This window comes from Myodes glareolus, chromosome X (genome assembly GCF_982192425.1).
Source record: "Myodes glareolus chromosome X, mMyoGla1.1, whole genome shotgun sequence".
Classification (NCBI taxonomy): Eukaryota; Metazoa; Chordata; class Mammalia; order Rodentia; family Cricetidae; genus Myodes; species Myodes glareolus.
Genome location: NC_142053.1, coordinates 3,485,363 through 3,505,428, shown reverse-complemented (window position 1 = coordinate 3,505,428; position 20,066 = coordinate 3,485,363). Strand labels below are relative to the sequence as shown.

At 37.2% G+C, this 20,066-nt stretch overlaps 1 protein-coding gene across 1 annotated transcript in view; it reads right to left on the bottom strand.

Moving 5' to 3' along the window:
* The window catches only part of Gabra3 (gamma-aminobutyric acid type A receptor subunit alpha3), a 292,811-nt gene that overhangs the window by 180,977 nt on the left and 91,768 nt on the right, over window positions 1-20,066 (bottom strand). Inside the window, exon 2 of the mRNA XM_048457686.3 lies at window positions 14,811-14,976. Coding sequence (XP_048313643.1) covers window positions 14,811-14,950 — 140 coding nt within the window. The 5' untranslated portion in view covers window positions 14,951-14,976. The remainder of the gene's footprint in view (window positions 1-14,810; window positions 14,977-20,066) is intronic.

Genomic DNA, 20,066 nt, shown 5'->3' with positions numbered 1-20,066 from the left:
TGAAAACTGAAATGGAGGCAATGAAGAAAACACAAAACAAGGGCCTGCTGGATATGGAAAATCTAGGTAAATGAACAGAGACTACAGAATCAAGCATAACCAATAGAATACAAGAGATGGAAAAACGAATCTCAGATTCTGAAGACGCCATAGAAAAAATAAACGCTCTGTTCAAAAAAAACAGCAAATCCAACAAATCCTCATCACAAAACATTCAAGAAATCTGGGACACAATAAAAAAAAACCCAAACCTAAGAATAATAGGGATTTAAGAAGGAGAAGAACTGCAGATCAAAGACCCAGAAAATATATTCAACTAAATTATAGAAGAAAACTTTCCCAAAATAAAGAACGATATTCTTATGAAGGTTCAAGAAGCATACAGAACACTGAATAGACTGGATCAAAAAAAAAACATCCCCTTGCCATATAATAATCAAAACACAAAACATACAGATTAAAGAAAAAATACTAAGAGCTGCAAAGAAAAAAGGTCAAGTAACTTATAAAGGTAAACCTATCAGACTTACACAGGATTTCTCTATGGAAACCATGAAAGCCAGAAGGTCCTGGATAGAGGTACTGCAGAAACTAAGAAACCATGGATGAAAGCCCAGACTACTATTCTCAGCCAAGCTATCGTTCACTATAAATGGAGAAAACAAAATATTCCAGGATAAAAGCAAATTTAAACAATTCATAGCCACAAATCCAGCCTTAAAGAAAGTAATAGAAGGAAAACCACAACCCAAGGAATCTAACATTGCCAACACCACCTACAATAACTCAGACATCTAGTGACCCTTCACAAGCACAACACAAAGGAAGAAAACACACAAACTCTACTACACAAAAAATAAAAAAAAAACCGGAGTCAACAACCACTGGTCATTAATATCACTTAATGTTAATGGACTCAACTCACCTATAAAAAGGCACAGACTAAGAGACTGGATACGAAAACAGGATCCAACATTCTGCTGTTTACAAGAAACACACCTCAACCACAAAGACAGACATCTACTCAGAGTAAAGGGTTGGGAAACGGTTTTTCAAGCAAACGGACTTAAGAAACAAGCAGGGGTGACCATTCTAATTTCCAACAAAATTGACTTTAAACTAAAAGAATCAGAAGAGATGGAGATGGACATTTTATACTCATAACAGGAACAATTCATCAGGAGGAAGTCTCAATCCTGAATATCTATGCACCTAATACAAAAGTATACACTTATGTAAAAGAAAAACTTTTAGAACTCAAGGCAGTCATCAAACCACACACACTAATAGTAGGAGACTTCAACACACCTCTCTCACCAATGGACAGGTCAATCAGACAGAAACCCAACAGAGAAATAAGAGAATTACTACAGGTAATGAATCAAATGGACTTAAAAGATATCTATAGAACATTCCACCCAAATAGGAAAGAATATACCTTCTTCTCTGCAGCTCATGGAACCTTCTTGAAAACTGACCACATACTGGGAAACAAAGCAAACTTCCACAGATACAAAAAAAAATACTAGTAACCACCTGTGTCCTGTCAGATCACCATGGATTAAAATTAGAATTCAACACCAGTTCTAACACAAGGAAGCCTACAAACTCACGGAAGCTGAACAGTCAACTACTGAATCACCACTGGGTCGAGGAAGAAATAAAGAAAGAAATAAAAGTCTTCATTGAATTTAATGAAAATAAAGACACAACATGCTCAAACCTATGGGACACAATGAAAGAAGTGTTAAGAGGAAAGTTCATAGCACTAAGTGCCCACATAAAAAAACAGAGAAAGCACACATTAGAGACTTAACAGCACACCTGAAAACTCTGGAAAAAAAGAAGCAGACTCACCCAGGAGGAGTAGAAGACTGGAAATAATCAAACTTAGAGCTGAAATCAATAAAATAGAAACACAGAAAACAGTCCAAAGAATCAACGAAACAAAGAGTTGGTTCTTGGAGAAAATCAACAAGATTGACAAACCCCTATCCAAACTAATCAATCGGCAGAGAGAGAACACTCAAATTAATAAGATGAGAAATGAAAAGGGGGACATAACCACAGACACAGAAGAAATTGAGAGAATCATTAGCTCTTACTGCGAAAGTTTATATGCCACAAAGTTGGAAAATGTACAAGAAATGGAGTTGTTTTTAGATAAGCACCAATTAGCAAAGTTAAATCAAGACCACGTGAACAATCTAAATAGACCTGTTAGTCGCGAAGAATTAGAAGTTGTTATCAAAAATCTCCCTACCAAAAAAAAGCCCAGGACCAGATGGGTTCAATGCAGAATTCTACCAGAACTTCCAAGAAGAGCTAATACCTATACTCCTTAATGTATTTCACAATATAGAAACAGAAGAGTCATTGCCAAATTCTTTTTATGAAGCTACAGTTACCCTGATACCAAAACTACACAAAGACACAACCAAGAAAGAGAATTACAGGCCAATCTCACTCATGAACATCGACGCAGAAATTCTCAATAAAATACTGGCAAATCGAATCCAAGAACACATTAAAAAAATTATCCATTATGATCAAGTAGGCTTCATCCCAGAGATGCAGGGATGGTTCAACATACGCAAATCTATCAATGTAATCCATAATATAAATAAGCTGAAAGAAAAAAAAACCATACGATCATTTCATTAGCTGCTGAAAAAGCATTTGAAAAAATTCAACACCCCTTTATGATAAAGGTGTTGAAGAGCTTGGGGATACAAATATCATACCTAAATATAATAAAAGCTATATACAGCAAGCAGACAGCTAACATCACACTGAAAGGAGAGAAACTCAAAGCTATTCCACTAAAATCAGGAACATGACAAGGCTGTCCACTCTCCCCATACCTCTTCAATATAGTGCTTGAAGTTCTAGCTATAGCAATACGACAACATAAGGGGATCAAGGGGATTCAAATTGGAAAGGAAGAAGTTAAACTCTCATTATTTGCAGATGATATGATAGTGTACATAAGCGACCCCAAAAAGTCTAGCAAAGAACTCTTACAGCTGATAAACACCTTTTGTAATGTGGCAGGGTACAAGATCAACTCCAAAAAATCAGTTGCCCTTTTATATACAAAGGATAAAGAAGCAGGCAGGGAAATCAGAGAAACTTCACCTTTCACGATAGCCACAAATAGCATAAAATATCTTGGGGTAACTCTAACCAAGGAAGTGAAAGACCTATTTGACAAGAACTTTAGGTCTTTGAAAAAAGAAATTGAAGAGGATACCAGAAAATGGAAAGATCTCCCTTGCTCTTGGAATGGGAGGATCAGCATACATAAAATGGCAATTCTACCAAAAGCAATCTATAGATTCAATGCAATCCCCATCAAAATCCCATCAAATTTCTTCACAGACCTTGAGAGAACAATAATCAACTTTATATGGAAAAAAGCCCAGGATAGTCCAAACAATCTTATATACTAAAGGAACTTCTGGAGGTATAACCATCCCTGACCTCAAACTCTTTTACAGAGCTACAGTAATTGAAAACAGTTTGGTATTGGCATAAGAACAGAGAAGTCGACCTATGGAATCGAAAAGAAGACCAGAATATTAACCCACAAAGCTATGAATTCCTGATTTTTGACAAAGGAGATAAAGGTATACAATGAAAGAAAGATAGCATCTTTAACAAATGGTGCTGGCATAACTGGATGTCAACCTGTAGGAGAATGAAAGTAGAGCCATATCTATCACCATGCGCAAAACTAAAGTCCAAATGGATGAAAGACCTCAACATTAATCTGACCACTTTGAACCTGATAGAAGAGAAACTGGGAAGTAGTCTACAAGACATGGGCACAGGAGACCACTTTCTACGTAGAACCCAGTAACACAGACAATAAGAGAATCAATGAATAAATGGGACCTCGTGATACTGAAAAGCTTCTGTAAAGCAAAGGACACTGCCAGTAAAACAAAAAGGCTACCTTCCGACTGGGAGAAGATCTTCACCAACCCCTCATCAGACAAAGGTCTGATCTCCAAAATATACAAAGAACTCAAGAAATTAGACACTAAAACTCTAATTAACCCATTTAAAAAATGGGGTACTGAGCTGAGCAGAGAATTCTCAACAGAAGAACTTCGAATGGCCAAGACACTTAAGGTCATGCTCAACCTCCTTAGCGATCAGGGAAATGCAAATCAAAACAACTTTGAGATACCATCTTACACCTGTCACAATAGCTAAACTCAGAAACACCAATGACAGCCTATGCTGGAGAGGATGTGGAGTGAGGGGAACTCATCCATTGTTGGTGGGAATGCAAACTTTGCAGCCACTGTGGAAATCAGTGTGGTACTTTCTCAGGAAACTGGGAGTCAACCTCCCTCAGGACCCAGCAATTCCACTCTTGGGAATATACCCAAGAGAGGCCCTATAATACTATAAAAGCATTTGTTCAACTATGTTCATAGCAGCACTATTTGTAATAGCCAGAACCTGGAAACAACCTAGATGCCCCTCAATAGAAGAATGGTTAATAAAGGTGTGGAACATATACACATTAGAGTTCTACTCAGCGGTAAAAAACAATGACATCTTGAATTTTGCATGCAAATGGATGGAAATAGAAAACGCTTTACTGAGTGAGGTAAGCCAGACCCAAAAAGAGGAATATGGTATGTATTCACTCATAAGTGGATTCTAACCATAACTAAAGGTCTTTGAGCCTATTATTCGTGATCCTAGAGAAGCTAAATAAGAAGGTGAACCTGATGAAAATCATGTATCTATCCTCCTGGAGATTGGAAATAGACAAGAGTCCCAGGTAACCTCGGGTGCATAGTGGGGGTGGGAGGGATGTTGGAAGGGGAGAGGGTTAGAGAGAAGGGAGTAGGGGAGGAATGGGGAAAGCTCGGTGGACTGGGATGGGGGGGAGGGAGGAAGGATGGATATGGGAGCAGGGAAGAATATATTTCAACTAAGGGAGTCATTTTAGGGTTTACAGGAGACTTGATTATAAATGGGATCCCAGGTCCAAGGAGAGATCCCCAGATTGTTCACTAGACAGAGGAGAGGGTGCCTGAAACGTCCTTGGCCCATAACCATACTGATGAATATTTTGCTAATCACCATAGAACCTTCATCTGGCGATGGATGGAGATAGAGACAGAGACCCACATCGGAACACTGGACTTAACTAGCTAGGTCCAAACGAGAAGCAGAAGAAAAGAGAACGTGAGCAAAGAAGGCAAGATCAGAGAGAACCTTCATCCGACGATGGATGGCGATACAGAAGGAGACCCACATTGGAGCACCGGAATGAGCCCCCCAAGGTCCAAATGAGGAGCAGAAGGAGGAAGAAAATGAGAAAGGAAATAAGGACTGCGAGGGATGTGATCACCCACTGATACAAGGGGACGGATCTAATGAGAGTTTACCAAGGCCAGTTGGACTGGGACTGAACGGGGACGCGATACAACCAGATTCTCTGAATGTGGCCGGATTCTCTGAATGTGGCTGGCCTGGAGTCTTTCTGAAAAGCCATTGACAATGACACTGGGACTTGTTTCCTCTGCATATACTGGATTTTGCGGATCCAGTCTGTCTCGACACTCATCTTCCTGGACCTGGAGGGAGGGGGGAGGAACTTGAACTTCCCACTGGGCAGGAAACCCTGACTGCTCTTAGGGATGGAAAGGGAGGAGGAGAGGGAGTGGGGGGAGTGGGAGGGTGGTGAGAGGAGGGGCAAAAATGGAAACTTTTATAATTTAATAAAATTACTTTCAAAAAAAAATCAAATGGACCTAACGGTATCAATAGAACATTCTGTTCTAACACTGAAGAATACCCATTCTTTTCATCAACCCTTGGAATATTCTCCAAAATTAATCACATATGAATGCACAGCAAGTTTTAATAAATATAGGAAAATCAAAATGAAAAAAAATAGAAGAATGGTTAAAGAAGGTGTGGAACATATGCACATTAGAGTTTTACTCAGCTATAAAAAACAATGACATCTTGAATTTTGCATGCAAATGGATGGAAATAGAAAACGCTTTACTGAGTGAGGTAACCCAGACCCAAAAAGAGGAATATGGTATGTACTCACTCATAAGTGGATTCTAGCCATAGTTAAAGGTCTTTGAGCCTATAATTCGTGATCCTAGAGAAGCTAAATAAGAAGGCAAACCTGAAGAAAATCATATAGTTACCCTCCTGGATTTTGGAAGTAGACAAGATTGCCAGGCAAACTTGGGTGCACGGGAGTTGGGGGATGGAAGTAAAGGAAGATGGTTAGAGAGAAGGGAGAAGGTTAGGATGGGGGATAGCTTGGGAGAATGAGATGGGGGAGGGAGGAAGGATGGATATGGGAGTAGGGATGGCTTCAGTTAAGGGAGCCATTTTAGGGTTTGCAAGAGACTTGATTCTAGAGGGGTTCCCAGGTCCAAGGAGAGGTCCCCAGATTGTTCCCTGGGCAGCAGAGGAGAGGGTGCCTGAACTGGCCTTGGCCCATAACCATACTGATGAATATTTTGCATAGCACCATAGAACCTTCATCTGGCGATGGATGGAGATAGAGACAGAGACCCACATTGGAACACAGGACTTAACTCCCTAGGTCCAAATGAAAGCAGAAGGAGGGAGAATGTGTGCAAGGAAGTCAGGATCAGAGGAAACCTTCATCCGATGATAGATGGAGATTGAGACAGAGACCCACATTGGAGCACCTGACTGAGCCCCCAAGGTCCAAATAAGGAGCAAAAGGAGAGAGAATATGAACAAGGAAGTCAAGACCGCGAGGGGTGCATTCACCCACTGATACAAGGGGACTGATCTAATGAGAGCTCACCAAGGCCAGCTGGACTGGGACTGAACGAGCATGCGATCAAACCGGAGTCTCTGAATGTGGCTGACATGGGGGCTGTCTGAGAAGCTATTGATAATGGCACTGGGACTTGTTTCGTCTGCATGTACTGGCTTTTTGGGATCCTAGTCTCTTTGGATGCTCACCTTCCTAGACCTGGATGGAGGGGGGAGGAACTTGGACTTCCCACAGGGCAGGAAACCCTGACTGCTCTTAGGACTGGAGAGGGAGGAGGAGAGGCAGTGTGGGGAGTGGGAGGGTATTGGGAGGAGGGGAGGAAGTGGAAATTTTTATAAATTAATAATAATAAAAATTAGAAGTCAAGGCATCATCTAAGGCGTTTGCCTGATCATTTCCTCACATACCCATATTTGTCCTGCATCACAAATGCTACATTTCCATTTTAAAATGGAAAATGATCAAATGGTATTTCCTAGTTCTCCAGGTGCTAGAAGACTACTATATAACAGCTTATTTTTATTGTGAAAAACAGCACACTGTAAGTGACTGATAGAACAGTGACCATTACCAGGTTCTGTGGGTTTCATTCTGTAACTCTTTAGCTATGTCAACTTTGACAAATCACTTAATCCTTGTCTTCCATATTTTATCTGTAAATTGGGTTAACATAATCATCAAACTAATCACCCTGGAAAGGAAAATTAGATGAAATCTCTTGGATAAACTAGGGATGAAAGGGCATGGTAAAGGAGAGGGGCGGGGAGATGAGAACATGAGGGAAAGGAATGGTCTAGGGGGGAGGAGGATGGAGTAAGAGAGTAATGAAAAAGATATTTTTTTAATTTTTTACTCAGGAGATCTTGTCTTTTTCTACTTCCCATGTAGATTAGATCCACGTGTGTCTCTTTGGGTTCCTCCTTGTTCTCTAGGTTCTATAAAGAGAGCCACTACAGGGTTAGGAAGAAATCTGGTACTAAGGAAATGCCCACGATACCACAAGGATGACCCCAGCTAAGACTCCTAACAATAGTGGAGAAGGTGCCAGAATTGGCCTTCCCCTATAATCAGATTGGTGAATATCCTATCATCATAGAGCCTTCATCCAGTAACTTAGAGAATCAGATGCTGAGATCCACAACCAAACAACAGGCCGAGCTCCGGGAATATAGTCGAAGAAAAGTAAGAGGAAATATATGAACAAGGGAGGTCAAGACCATGAGGGAGAAATCTACAGAGACAGCTGAACTAAGCTTGTGGAAACTCATGAACTCTACATCGACAGCTGTGGAGACACCATAGGATCAAACTAGGTCCTTCAAATGTGGGAGACAGTGGTGAAGTTTGAACTAACTGTGAGGCCCCTGGCAGTAGAATCAGAATCTATCCCTGTTGAAGGAGTTAGCTTGTTGGAACCCATTCCCTATGGTAGGATGCCATGCTCAGCCTTAATGCAGGGGTGAGGAATTTGGTCATGCCCAACTTGTGCCAGACTTTGCTGATTCCCCATGAGGGTCCTTACCATTGAGAAGAGTAGATGGTGTGGTGTAGGAGGTCCTTCTGTTTATGTGTTGTTTTCATTGGTTAATCAATAAAAAAAACTGCTTGGCCTGATAAGGCAGAACTTAGGTAGACAGGAGAGACAGAACTGAATTCTGGGAGGAAGAAAGCAGAGTCAGAGAGCTGCCATGGAGCTGCCAGTTTAGACATGCTGAAAATTTCCCGGTAAGCCATGACCTCGTGGTGATACACAGAAAACAGAAATGGGTTAAATCAAGATGTGAGAGTTAGCCAATAAGAGGCTAGAGATAATGCGCCAGGCAGTGTTTAAATGAATACAGTTTCTGTGTGGTTATTTTGGGTGTAAGCTAGTTGGGTGACTGGGACTAAAAGCAGGCCCTCCCTCCATCAACAATGGTGTATGGGCTGTGGGAGAGGTAAGAGGGGCGTATATGAGAGGAGGAGTGGGAGAGAAAACTGCAGTTGGAATGTAAAATGAAATTAAATGATTAAATAAAACTTTTTAAAAAAAAGTCTAAGTCAGGAAATCAATCCAATACTGAGGTGAGCCTACACTGTATAGCAAGAGTAAAGCCAACATGGGCTGTATGTCAAAATCACAGGGGTGTTTTGTTTTATTTTTGTGTCTTTTTTCAAAAAAGCCAGGTATGGTAGCACACATACCTAAAGTCTCAGCACTAGGGAGCCTAAGTAAAAGAACTACAAATTGAAAGCCACCCTGAGATACATCATAAAACCCTGTCTCAAAACCAGCCCCCTCAATTCTAATTGAGTAACAAAAATATTAAGCAGTAAGCAGATGGATGCAGTATCGATAAACTATATTATATCAGGAGGGGACCTGAAAGAAATGAAAGTTACTACATGAAGATTAGAAAACAAGGAGGAAATTTAAGAGCTATCATATAGTAATATAAGGAAATGGCATAGGGTCATTGGTAGGTCAATGTAATTGGTAGACATTGTAAGAAAGCAGCCATGAGATTAGTATAGGAAACACTTCCACACCACTTAAGGTATGTTCTGTGCTAGCAATGTAGCTTATTGTTGATTGGAGCATAATGCTGAGGTATTCCTGCACAGGCTAGTTTGCTAAGTATTGGCAGTATCTTAGGTTTGGTTCTGAAATTTTAAGATTTGACAAATTAGTGCTAATAGTATTAATGTATTGATTCTGTGACTATGATTGCATGGAAATGGAAGGGATTGTTCTTTTCATCCTTATACTTGAAATAATATTTAGTAAATTTGTATTTACAGGTGTCAGTTTATGCCAAGATTAAAAGAACTGAGAAATATGGTTTTTTATTATTTTTCAATTATAAGCATTAATGTGTACCTGTATCGAGTTATATGCATATTAGTATAGGATACCACTAAGGCTAAATGTGTCAGATCCTCTAGAGATGAAATTACAGGTTATTTCAGGCCTCTGGATGTAGGTTCTGGGACCTAAACTAAGGTCCTTTGTTCTGTGCTTTGTAAGAAAACACTTTGTAAGAAAAATCCAACACTTTGTAAGAAAAATATACAGTCTTAACCACTACAATCTCTCTCTGGCCATGAGAATATAAGTTTCAAAATGAATACCCTTATATCTTTTGTATAATGACACCAGGCTATGATATGTTATGCAACAAGAAACAATAAACTCACCCACCATCTTCTCTTTAACTTAAAATATCAACAATCATCTTTATAACTACCATAAAATCAATTTGTTTGTTTGCTTTTTGATACAGGGCTTTTCTGTGTACCAATCCTGGTTGACCTGGAACTAGCAATGTAGACCAGACTGGGCCTGAACTCACAGAGATCCACCTATCTCTGCCTCCAGTATGCTGGGACTAAAGGCACATGCTACCACTACCCAGCATTATCATATAATCTTGATACAGAAGAAAAATGTGTACATATATAGTGTAACAACTCTTTAGGTCACAGTTTCTAACGCATATTGAACTGTGCAACTATGAGGGTTGGTGTTTTTCATTTACCCTCCTGGATACAGTTTTTGAGAAAGAGTTTTATATATCCCAAACCATGTATACAACTTCTAATCTTCCTGCTGCCTAAATGCTGAGATTACAGACTTGTACCACCATTCCCAGGGCCAGATACATTTTCTTTTTGTTGTTGTTTTACTCTTTCCAGAATTCTGGCTTGTGATAACTATATTAATATGGCTCCTTCGTACCCTGAATTCAACTTATGTGTCCACCATGGCTAAAAAGTGGCATAAAGAAAGGTAAATTTAGTCTTAGAATTACTGGGCTTTAAATTTGCCTTCGGTTCTTTCTTTCCCTGAACTAAAGATCTGCATACTACATAAGAAACCGTACTTTACATGGTCTGTCATCTATTTGTTTGGGTGGTTTCCTAATACCTACACCACAGTGAGTCATTTTGCAAATTCACCTGTTCAAATAGTCTCCAATGAAATGCATCATGTGTATCATTTAGAAACTGTACTGACTCAGCAAACTGGAAAACCTCAACATAACTTTCTTTTTTAATATTTATTTATTATGTATACACTATTCTGTCTGTGTGTTTGCCTGCAGGCCAGAAGAGGGCACCAGACCCCATTACAGATGGTTGTAAGTCATATGGTTGCTGAGAATTGAACTCGGGACCTTTGGAAGAGCAGGCAGTGCTCTTAACCTCTGAGCAATCTCTCCAGCCCCTCAACATAACTTTCATTTAATATTCACTCAGTAGTTGGGAATGTGCCTGTTAAAACTTTAGTGAACTACTGATAGTTGATCATTTTACCCAGAAAAGTATACTTATAAAATGGTTAAACTTAACATTTTGTACATATATAGTTCTAATTTGTTAATGACAAAAATATTAAAACAGAAAATAGAAATATTTGTTACTTGAATTTGAACTTTTTTCTGTAGCTTTGCCTCAAAAATATAGCAGTAGGAATGTTGTGTGAAACTATTCCAGGGAGACATGAATAAACATCTATTGACTTCACATAGGGAACTGACAACAGACTAAAGTATGGATATCAAGTCTAACTTGGTGAATTAATGAGCTTTATGGGAATTAATTACACAGTGATGTCACCAAAAGCCTATCCAAGAAAGTGTGACAGTTTACAAAAGCTTGAAACTTAGACTGCACTACTCGACCTGCAGGTAATTCAACAGATTGGAAAGTGTCATTTCCAGGTACCTCAGTTGGCCTGTGCCTCTTCCAGACAGCTCACCTGGTCTTTGCTTCTTATAGACATCTCAATTTGTCTGAGAGTGTCTCTAAGCAATCCTTAGAGCTTACATACACTAAGGGAGGGAGGGACCTAGTGAATATAGTCAGTTTCAGGAACTTCCTGAAGGTATTGCATTGTTACATCCTGACTTTAATGAACTATCCTGCAGTATGAAAGGTTTTACCTCTCTTTAGAACATCCTCTTGTTTTGCCTTCCTTTTGATACTGTCTTTGGTAACAAGCTTCCCTCAAAGGTGAAAGGTTTTACCTCAGAAGAAATTGCTATACAACAAAGTATCAGAGAACTATGCTCTAGACCTGAATTTTCTATTAACTTAGTATAAAGTCTTAGAAAAACAAATGTTTCTTTCTTGACCTCAGTTAATTAAAGTTTAAAGTGGAGGATTAAATTAGATTTTGTTTGTGGGTTTTTCAACTAAATCTTCAGGATCTGGTATTCCTGACTATTCTGTTAGTTCCATGAAAGCATTAGCTGTCTTCCCAAAGTATTTCTTACATTAGAATGTTAGAATGATCTGGAGCATCTGCTCAAATACAAATTGCTTGGCACTGTCCTCCAAGTTTCTGTATTAAAAACTTCTGTAAAGCCTACATTCTGGCTTTCAAACACCAAACATTGAGAATTATTGATACTAGCATATGATTTAAATTAAGTACTGATCAATAGATCATTGTTTACTGTCAAAGCTGCTAGAACAGGAGATTTAATAAAATAAATGACAAAGTAATACAGCAAATGTATTTTTCAAACACATAATTAAGAAGATATAAAAACAAACGAAAAGAAACAATAGCTCTTTTAAGTATAACAACTGTCAATATACACCATATATTTTAAGTTCAGTTAGTTCTTTTATTTCTAGTAAATATGAAGAGTGTCAAATTTAATATCCAGAGCCAATTCTTTAGTAGTCTCATCTGTACAAAGCATGGACTATTTTTAACTTGAAAGAGAATAAACAAGAAAAGGTCTCTAATTCAAGAGATATGCAGTCATTTTGCCTTTTCTGTAAAACAAAACACTTTACTCTGCTGTTTCAGGAAGGATTTCTTTTCCTCCTATTTAACATAATTGCTAAAATGCTTGAGTATCTGTTTTTCTAAGCTAAAGCAGGATGTTAGAAAACAGTATAAACAGGAAAGGTGACAACACTAACGATAAAAATAAAAAGCAGCTGTGAGGGAAATATAAGAAATGCTCTCTCTGAGAACAAAAAGTTACCAAGAAAAGCAACTATTCTGGTCAAAGTCTTTAAGATGATAGGAAAATATGTAATGCATTTTTAAAAACTTGATCCTCCAAGTTGAAATATAAAAGCTTCAAGACTCGAAGTGGTGAAGTTTATTCGTTTAAGATCTCTACCTTATTTTAAACACCTGTCTTAGCCCAGGGAAACCAGACTCAAGGAATTAGTAAGACACAATTGGTTTGATTTTCCATGTTGGAAAAGAATATGCCAAAATTCTAAGAATATAAGTCCAGTTCTGTGTCCCTCAACCCAGAGATTACTGTAAAACACTGGCAAAAGGTAGAAAGAGAATATATTAAAACAATCAACCTCACAAAAATAATAAGTAACAAATTCTATTTCCAAGGATATTGGACAAATAGTCAAATGTAAAAAAAATGTATAGGGGCAATACCAAGGAATAAAAATAGCTATAACTAGAATCAGAAAGTTAAGTAATAGTTATTTTCTTCTAAATATGGGATCCAGATGTTTTAAAAAGATACATGAAAGCAAAAGAGACTTCATTTGTGAATAGGAAAGGAATTAGTAAGAAAAGATTGAAAGGGGCAAGAGTGGGAAATAAACAAAATATATACATGAATAAAAATGTCATAAATAATTCCTTTAAATATATCCTAACAAATATGTAAAGTGAAAAATGAAAAGAAAGTTATTTAAATAATTATTTCCAATAAAATAATATGATTATAAAACTAAACTATTCCAAGCCTAAGAATTCATTTCTAACAGTTATACTCCAAAGATGAGAGTATGCCTCATCAAGAAAAAGGGACAATAAGATTGAAAGATCTCGAATACTAGTATTGTGAAATAGTTTATCCTAGAAATGGCTATATAAACAAGATCAAAATAGCAATATCAATGTACATGATAATGCAGGAGGAAAGGGAAATCTCAGGGAATCATATTCCTGGACAAGGAACTACAGGCAACTGAAGATTGTAAAAGAGGGAGAGTTAGCATCTCCCAGGGATGATTCCTCTAGTTGGTTGTCCAACACAAAGTGGTCAGCCCTGAAACCATATACAAACAAACACTAAAAATGGACTAATCAGATGATATTCATATACTTGTGCATATGCACACATACATGCGCGCACGCACAAACACACACACACACATAAAAATAATAGGGAATAATTTGAGAGAAGGGATGTGGAAGGAGTTGAAGTGAGGGTGCTTGGGAGAGACTGGAAAGGAGAAAGGGTTATAATAATATTTTCAAATTAAAATAAAACAAACATGTTTTAGACATACAATTATATGTGCATGTTTTATTGCATGATAGAAAGAAGGATGGAAAGTACATTGAATATTGATACTTGTTCTTAAAGAAATTGAGTAACATGAGGATTTGATTGCTCATTTGCCCATTGCTCATTTGACGTGCATTATAGAAGAAAATTGCTTTAAAATAGAGAAAGATGAATGAAAGCAAAATTTTAGAAAGTAAACTAACTAAAAGCTCTTGCTGGAGTTAACATTACCCATCTTAGTTATATAAGTTGCCTCAGAGGCCCGTGGTCATAATTCTGACATCAAGTGGTATAAAAATGAATGAGAAAAAATGTATCAATGATAAGCCTATCATTCCTCCAAGAACTATGGTTGTAAAAGTGATAAGAGACTTAAGGAGTTTTCTATAAGAAAGTAATTTAAGATGGGAGAGTCAATGTTTCTATGCTATGTAGATATGATTCCCAAAAGGGGTCAGGTTGAGACTCTGAGAATAAATAAAATTAATAACAAAAGACTGGAGAGATTTGTTTACAAAATCACAATATGGTCTTTAGAGAGGCATGGAGAGTTGTCAAGAAGATCTTCAAAATTTATTTCAATGGTAATGATAACAGTCTAATCTGATGATTTGTTTTCCAAATTTAATGTAATATTTCAGTGCCAGAGATCAGAACATTTTAGGCCCTCTGGGGAGAAATTGGGAAGTAAATATTCATAGTATTCATATTTTCTTCAAAAGAATAGCTTTTCTTACCCTCCAATATCATGCTTCACAAAGTCTCCAGGTTGTTGTCGTCTTGTTTCCCCTTGGCCCGTGGTTTCAGGGAGAATACAAATCAGGAAAAGAACTCCAATTCTGGTCACATAGAAATGCCACATTTGTTTGTTTATCATCTTCTTAGACAGCAACTTAGAGAGACCTGTGAGAGTCATAGTACAGGGGAAGAGGACCAACAAAAGGATAGAAAACAAAGGGAAAGAAAAGGTTTAGAACGATTTAAAATTACTTAGTTTCTCTAATATCCAGCCAGTTACTTTACACTCCCAAGCTGATCAAGGTATAAAAGATTCATTCCCAATATATGTTTCTTCTGAACATACCAGAATCCTTCCAAGAAAGGACAAAAGGCAGAACAATGCTCTTCTAGGTCGGTCACCAGGAAACTGGAGTTATTGCTGCATCTCCCTCCTTGACTCCCAGCATAACTGGGTGTGTTATAAGCCTTCCTAAAGTCTCAGTTGCCTCTTGTAATATAAAAGCTAAAAATAGTCTCCCAGGAGGCTAGAGAGATGGCTTGGTGCCTAAGGTTCCCTACCAGAGGACCTGTGTTCAAGCCCCAGCTCCCACAGGGTGGCTTTCAACTATCAATAACTCCAGTTCAAGGATATCTGATATCTTCTTCTGACTTCTGTGGGCACCAGGCATATACACAGTACACAGACATACATGTAGGCAAAATACCTATACCCATAAAATAAAATAAAAATAACTTTTAAAGATAACCTCTTATGTCTATTTTCTATTTCCCTGAATCATCTGTTTGATCTTTCACGTCATAGGGGGCTTTGGTTTAGTTAACTACATAACACAGCAGAAATATGTAACATTAAGACCTGAGGTCTCTTTATGGCATTATGAAGATTGTGTCTCTTCTTGCTCGAATTAAACAATTTTTTAAAATGATGAAAGGCTTGAATAGACAGCGAATTCCCCAGACTGACACAATGTGATGGATCTTGAATAAGAAGTATTTTCCCATAAAAAGTTAGTCAAGGATAAGACATACTCCTTTAGGAAGCTATCACAACATAAAAGAAAAATCTAAGCCTAGCTGTACAGTATAGATATTCTTAAATTATCAAGTTATACCAATGATAAAATTAGTGATTTGGATTATATACAGAAGACAAGCATTGTTTCATGAACTCTATACTATAGAAGATTTACTTAAGATGTAAATTTAGGAAAATAGTCACTGAAATTGTACTTGCTTATTATCTCTAAGCTCACTGGGTTTTTAAATTTGCAACATTAAGCATTCCAGACCAAAACTAATCTTTTTAAGTCATATCATCACATCAGCAATTTAATTTTTAGAGACAGTGGAGGTACATAAAACATTTTTCAAGGAAGGTTTAAGTAAAAGACACATCCATAAAATATATCCCATATGTAGAAGTAGTGTGATTGGTTAAATGAATAAGGCCCCTTTTAAATGTACTCTATTCCTACAAAGAGAGCCATTAGGTTCTGTTCTAGGCTGTCTTTAAGGATCTAGTACAGGTGTATGAAGAATCATAATGTTGGATAATATGGACTTCAGATATGATTCAATGTCTACATCAGTGATGAGGATGATTATGGTATTAGATATTAGCATGACACTGATAAATTCAACAATCTTCATTTCACAAAAAGTATATATTTTTTGAGTTAAACTAATATAGTTGGCATGAGATTGATGATTCATTAACTGTACAAAAAGTTGTTGGACAATTTATATGAATGATCAAAAATAGTACAGTTCAGAAAACTGTATCACATAAGTAATAAAATATATTTACATGTTAGACAACATTGGGCATAAACAACATCCATGATATATTCTCAAATATCAATCAGACCTGAGTAACCCTTAATGATTTGTGATCATATGACAAGGGCTAATGTTTGTGTAAGCATGATATACAACTTATCCACCACTCCACAGGAACAGACATCATTGAAAACAGAATATAAAGCCCAGAATGTATAAATAAACCACAAAACAAAATACATAAGTATACAACCATGATGCATGTTCAGGATATATTAATAATAATCGTGGTTAAAAGAGAAGATAGACATTCTACAAAAATAAAAATCTCTTCAATAAATATTTAAATATACTATCCTTGAATGTAACTATGGGATATGTATAAAGGATCTTAAATAAGCAACAAGCCATCATACTAAAATAAATGACACAGACATAACTACTCATGATTTATGGGATTATGATATGGTATGTGATGCATAAGAAGGCAATAATATCATGTGAAATCATAACTAGCAAACATGTTCAAATAACCATTATATATATGTATATATATCATTTATATTTGATATATATATCAGAAGGGGTTGGGCATAATAAAAGCCCTTCAAGAACCATACCATTTTGTTAGCAAACATTGTTATTGTAGTACATGAAAAGGAATTTATGAAACAAAACCATTTGGTTAACATATATGTCAGAAAATCATAGTCTACAAGTCATATAATAACAAAGCAAGAGAAGATGTGGAGATTTGAGCATGCTCTCTTTCAAGCGGTAATGCATACAGTGCCCCAAAAAAGTAAATACAAAAAATTAATAAACTTCTAGACAGTTAAGAAATGTCAACAGAATTAAGAGACAAGGAGAATTGTCTGTATTCTGTCAATCATATTTTAATAAAACACTGATTGGTCAGGCAGGCAGTATAGGCGGGAAAGCCAGACAGGACGTAGGGGTGGAGCAAAGAGACTGGGAGTATTCTGGGACACAGGAAGCCCTCAGCCACTCCTGCGCAGACCACTGAAGAGGCAGCATGTAACTTGCCCAGCTGAGAAAGGTATGGAGCCATTATGGCTAACATAGATAAAAATAATGGGTTAATATAAGTTATAAGAGTTAATAAGAAGCCTGACCTAATGGGCCAATCAGTTTATAACCTAATGTAGACTCCATGTGATTTTCTTTGTTGCTTGCCAGCTGTTGGGGTACTTGGAGGGATAAAAATCCCAACAAGCCGGCCCCCTCATGTTACATATGGCGCCCAGACGTGGATAACTAAATCCACAAAAAGCCTAAAAAAGCTTGAAAATAAATAAAATATTTTCCTTGGGACTTGCTGGCTTATTGAGGTACTGGGCCGGACAAAAACCCCAACAAGCTGGCCCCTCACTACAGACAACTACAGAATGAGAAAAATATTTGATAATAAGGAACTGGCATCCAGTGTACATAAGGAACTCAAAAAAGGTGGACTTTAAACTAAACAGACATACACTGATCCAGAAAATAAAATAAAATTGATCAATTTCAGTGACCACCAGAGAAAATTGAATCAGAACCACAATCAGGTATTATTTAACCCCAGAAAGACTATCATCAAAAAGAAAAATATATTATGGTCACTGTGTGAAAATCAGGGAAACTTTGTATACTGTTGATATGATTGCAAAGTAATATAATCACTGTGGAAAACAATATAGAAATTCCTCCAAAATGAAAAGAGATATTGTATATGATCAACCAATCATAGTACCGGGTATATACTCAAAGGAAATGAAATCTTTGAACCAGATACTTGTACTCTTCCATTTATTGAAGTATATTCATAAAAGTTAAAATGGTAAATCATTCTAGATGCTTCAGTGAATGAATGAATGAATGAATGAATAAAATATATAGTGTGGGATACTATATAGCCACTAGGTAACAAATCCTCGCTTTTGCAAAAGCAAGGATAGAATGGGAAGTAATTATGCTAAATAAAACAAGCCAAACACAGAAAAACAAATACATATGCATTTCAGTTCTGAAAAACAGCAAGTCAGCATTGTAGAATAAAGATGAACAAATGCAGACCCACATCCAAACACTAGGCAGAGCTCAGGGAATTTCGCAGAAGAGAGGGAGGAAGGACTGTAGAAGCCAGAGAGGTCAAGGAAATTACAAGAAAACCCACAGAATCAACGAACCTGGGTTCATATACGTTCACAGTGACTGAACCAACAACAAGGAGACTGCATAGGACTGACCTAGGCACCCTACATATATGCTGCAGTTGTAGCTTGGTCTTCTTGTTGGACTCCTAACAGTGGAAGCAGGGGCTGTCTCTTACTCTTTTTCTGACTTTTGTGACCCTACTCCTCACACTGGGTCACCTTGTCCAGCCTCAATACTTGGGGAGGTGCTTAGACTTACTGCAACTTGATCTGCCCCACTTTGTTGATACTCAAGGGAGACCTGCCCTTTCCTGAACAGAAATAAATGAGGAGTGGATTGGGGGTGTCGTGACAGAGGAAGTATGGGAGGGGCGCTAGAAGGAGAGGAAGTGGGGAAACTGTAGATCAGATCTGTGTGTATGAGAGAGAGGCAGGGGAGAGAAGAGAGAGAAAAAAGATGGAACAGTGATCACTAGAAAATAGGAAGGGCAAGGAGAGTAGAGACAAGAAGATAATAAGAGACACCAAAACAGAGAGAAAAAGAAACTTCTTGTTTTCTATAGCACAGTAGGATAGTCATGCATTCAAACAATCTATAATATTTAACCAAATTACTAGACAAGTATGAAATTTCCATTACACTAAAGTGATTAGTGGTTGATTATAAAGAAGTGTTTATTATACTTGTTTGATTAGTATACGTTGTAAAAGTAGATCAAATTAACATAATACACACACACAAATGTACAATGAAAATTAGACACGCAAAACACATGATGCATAATTAAAACATGCAATTGAATTACTGGCAACAATGTTAATAAATTCAACATTGCTAAAGTATGCACTTTAAAATGGTTGAGATGATGTGATACATGGTGGTACATGTCTTAAATCCCAGACTTGTAGACAGAGGCAGGTAGATCTCTATGAGTTTGAGGACAGGATAATCTAAATAGTGAGTTCCATGACAGTGGGCTATAAAGAGAAATACCTTGTCTCAAAAATAAGTCAATATACTTTTTTTAAAAAAATGATTAAGATGGCAGATTTTATGTGAAGGGCTTTTAAGTATAAGTAGGAAAAAGCGTAAGAAGTCTGATGCTAAAGTTAGCAAATATTCACAGAGCAGAACTCATAACTGGTATATGGATAGAGAAATGCTTGACATTAACAGTTAGCATTAGATGAATGTACAGCCAAGGTACATGCTCAGATAACTATCACATAGTCACAAAGAATGATTATGGGAAAATAACCAAAAATATTTATGATAAATATGGTGACTTTTTTCAAGTGAGCATAAGGAATAGA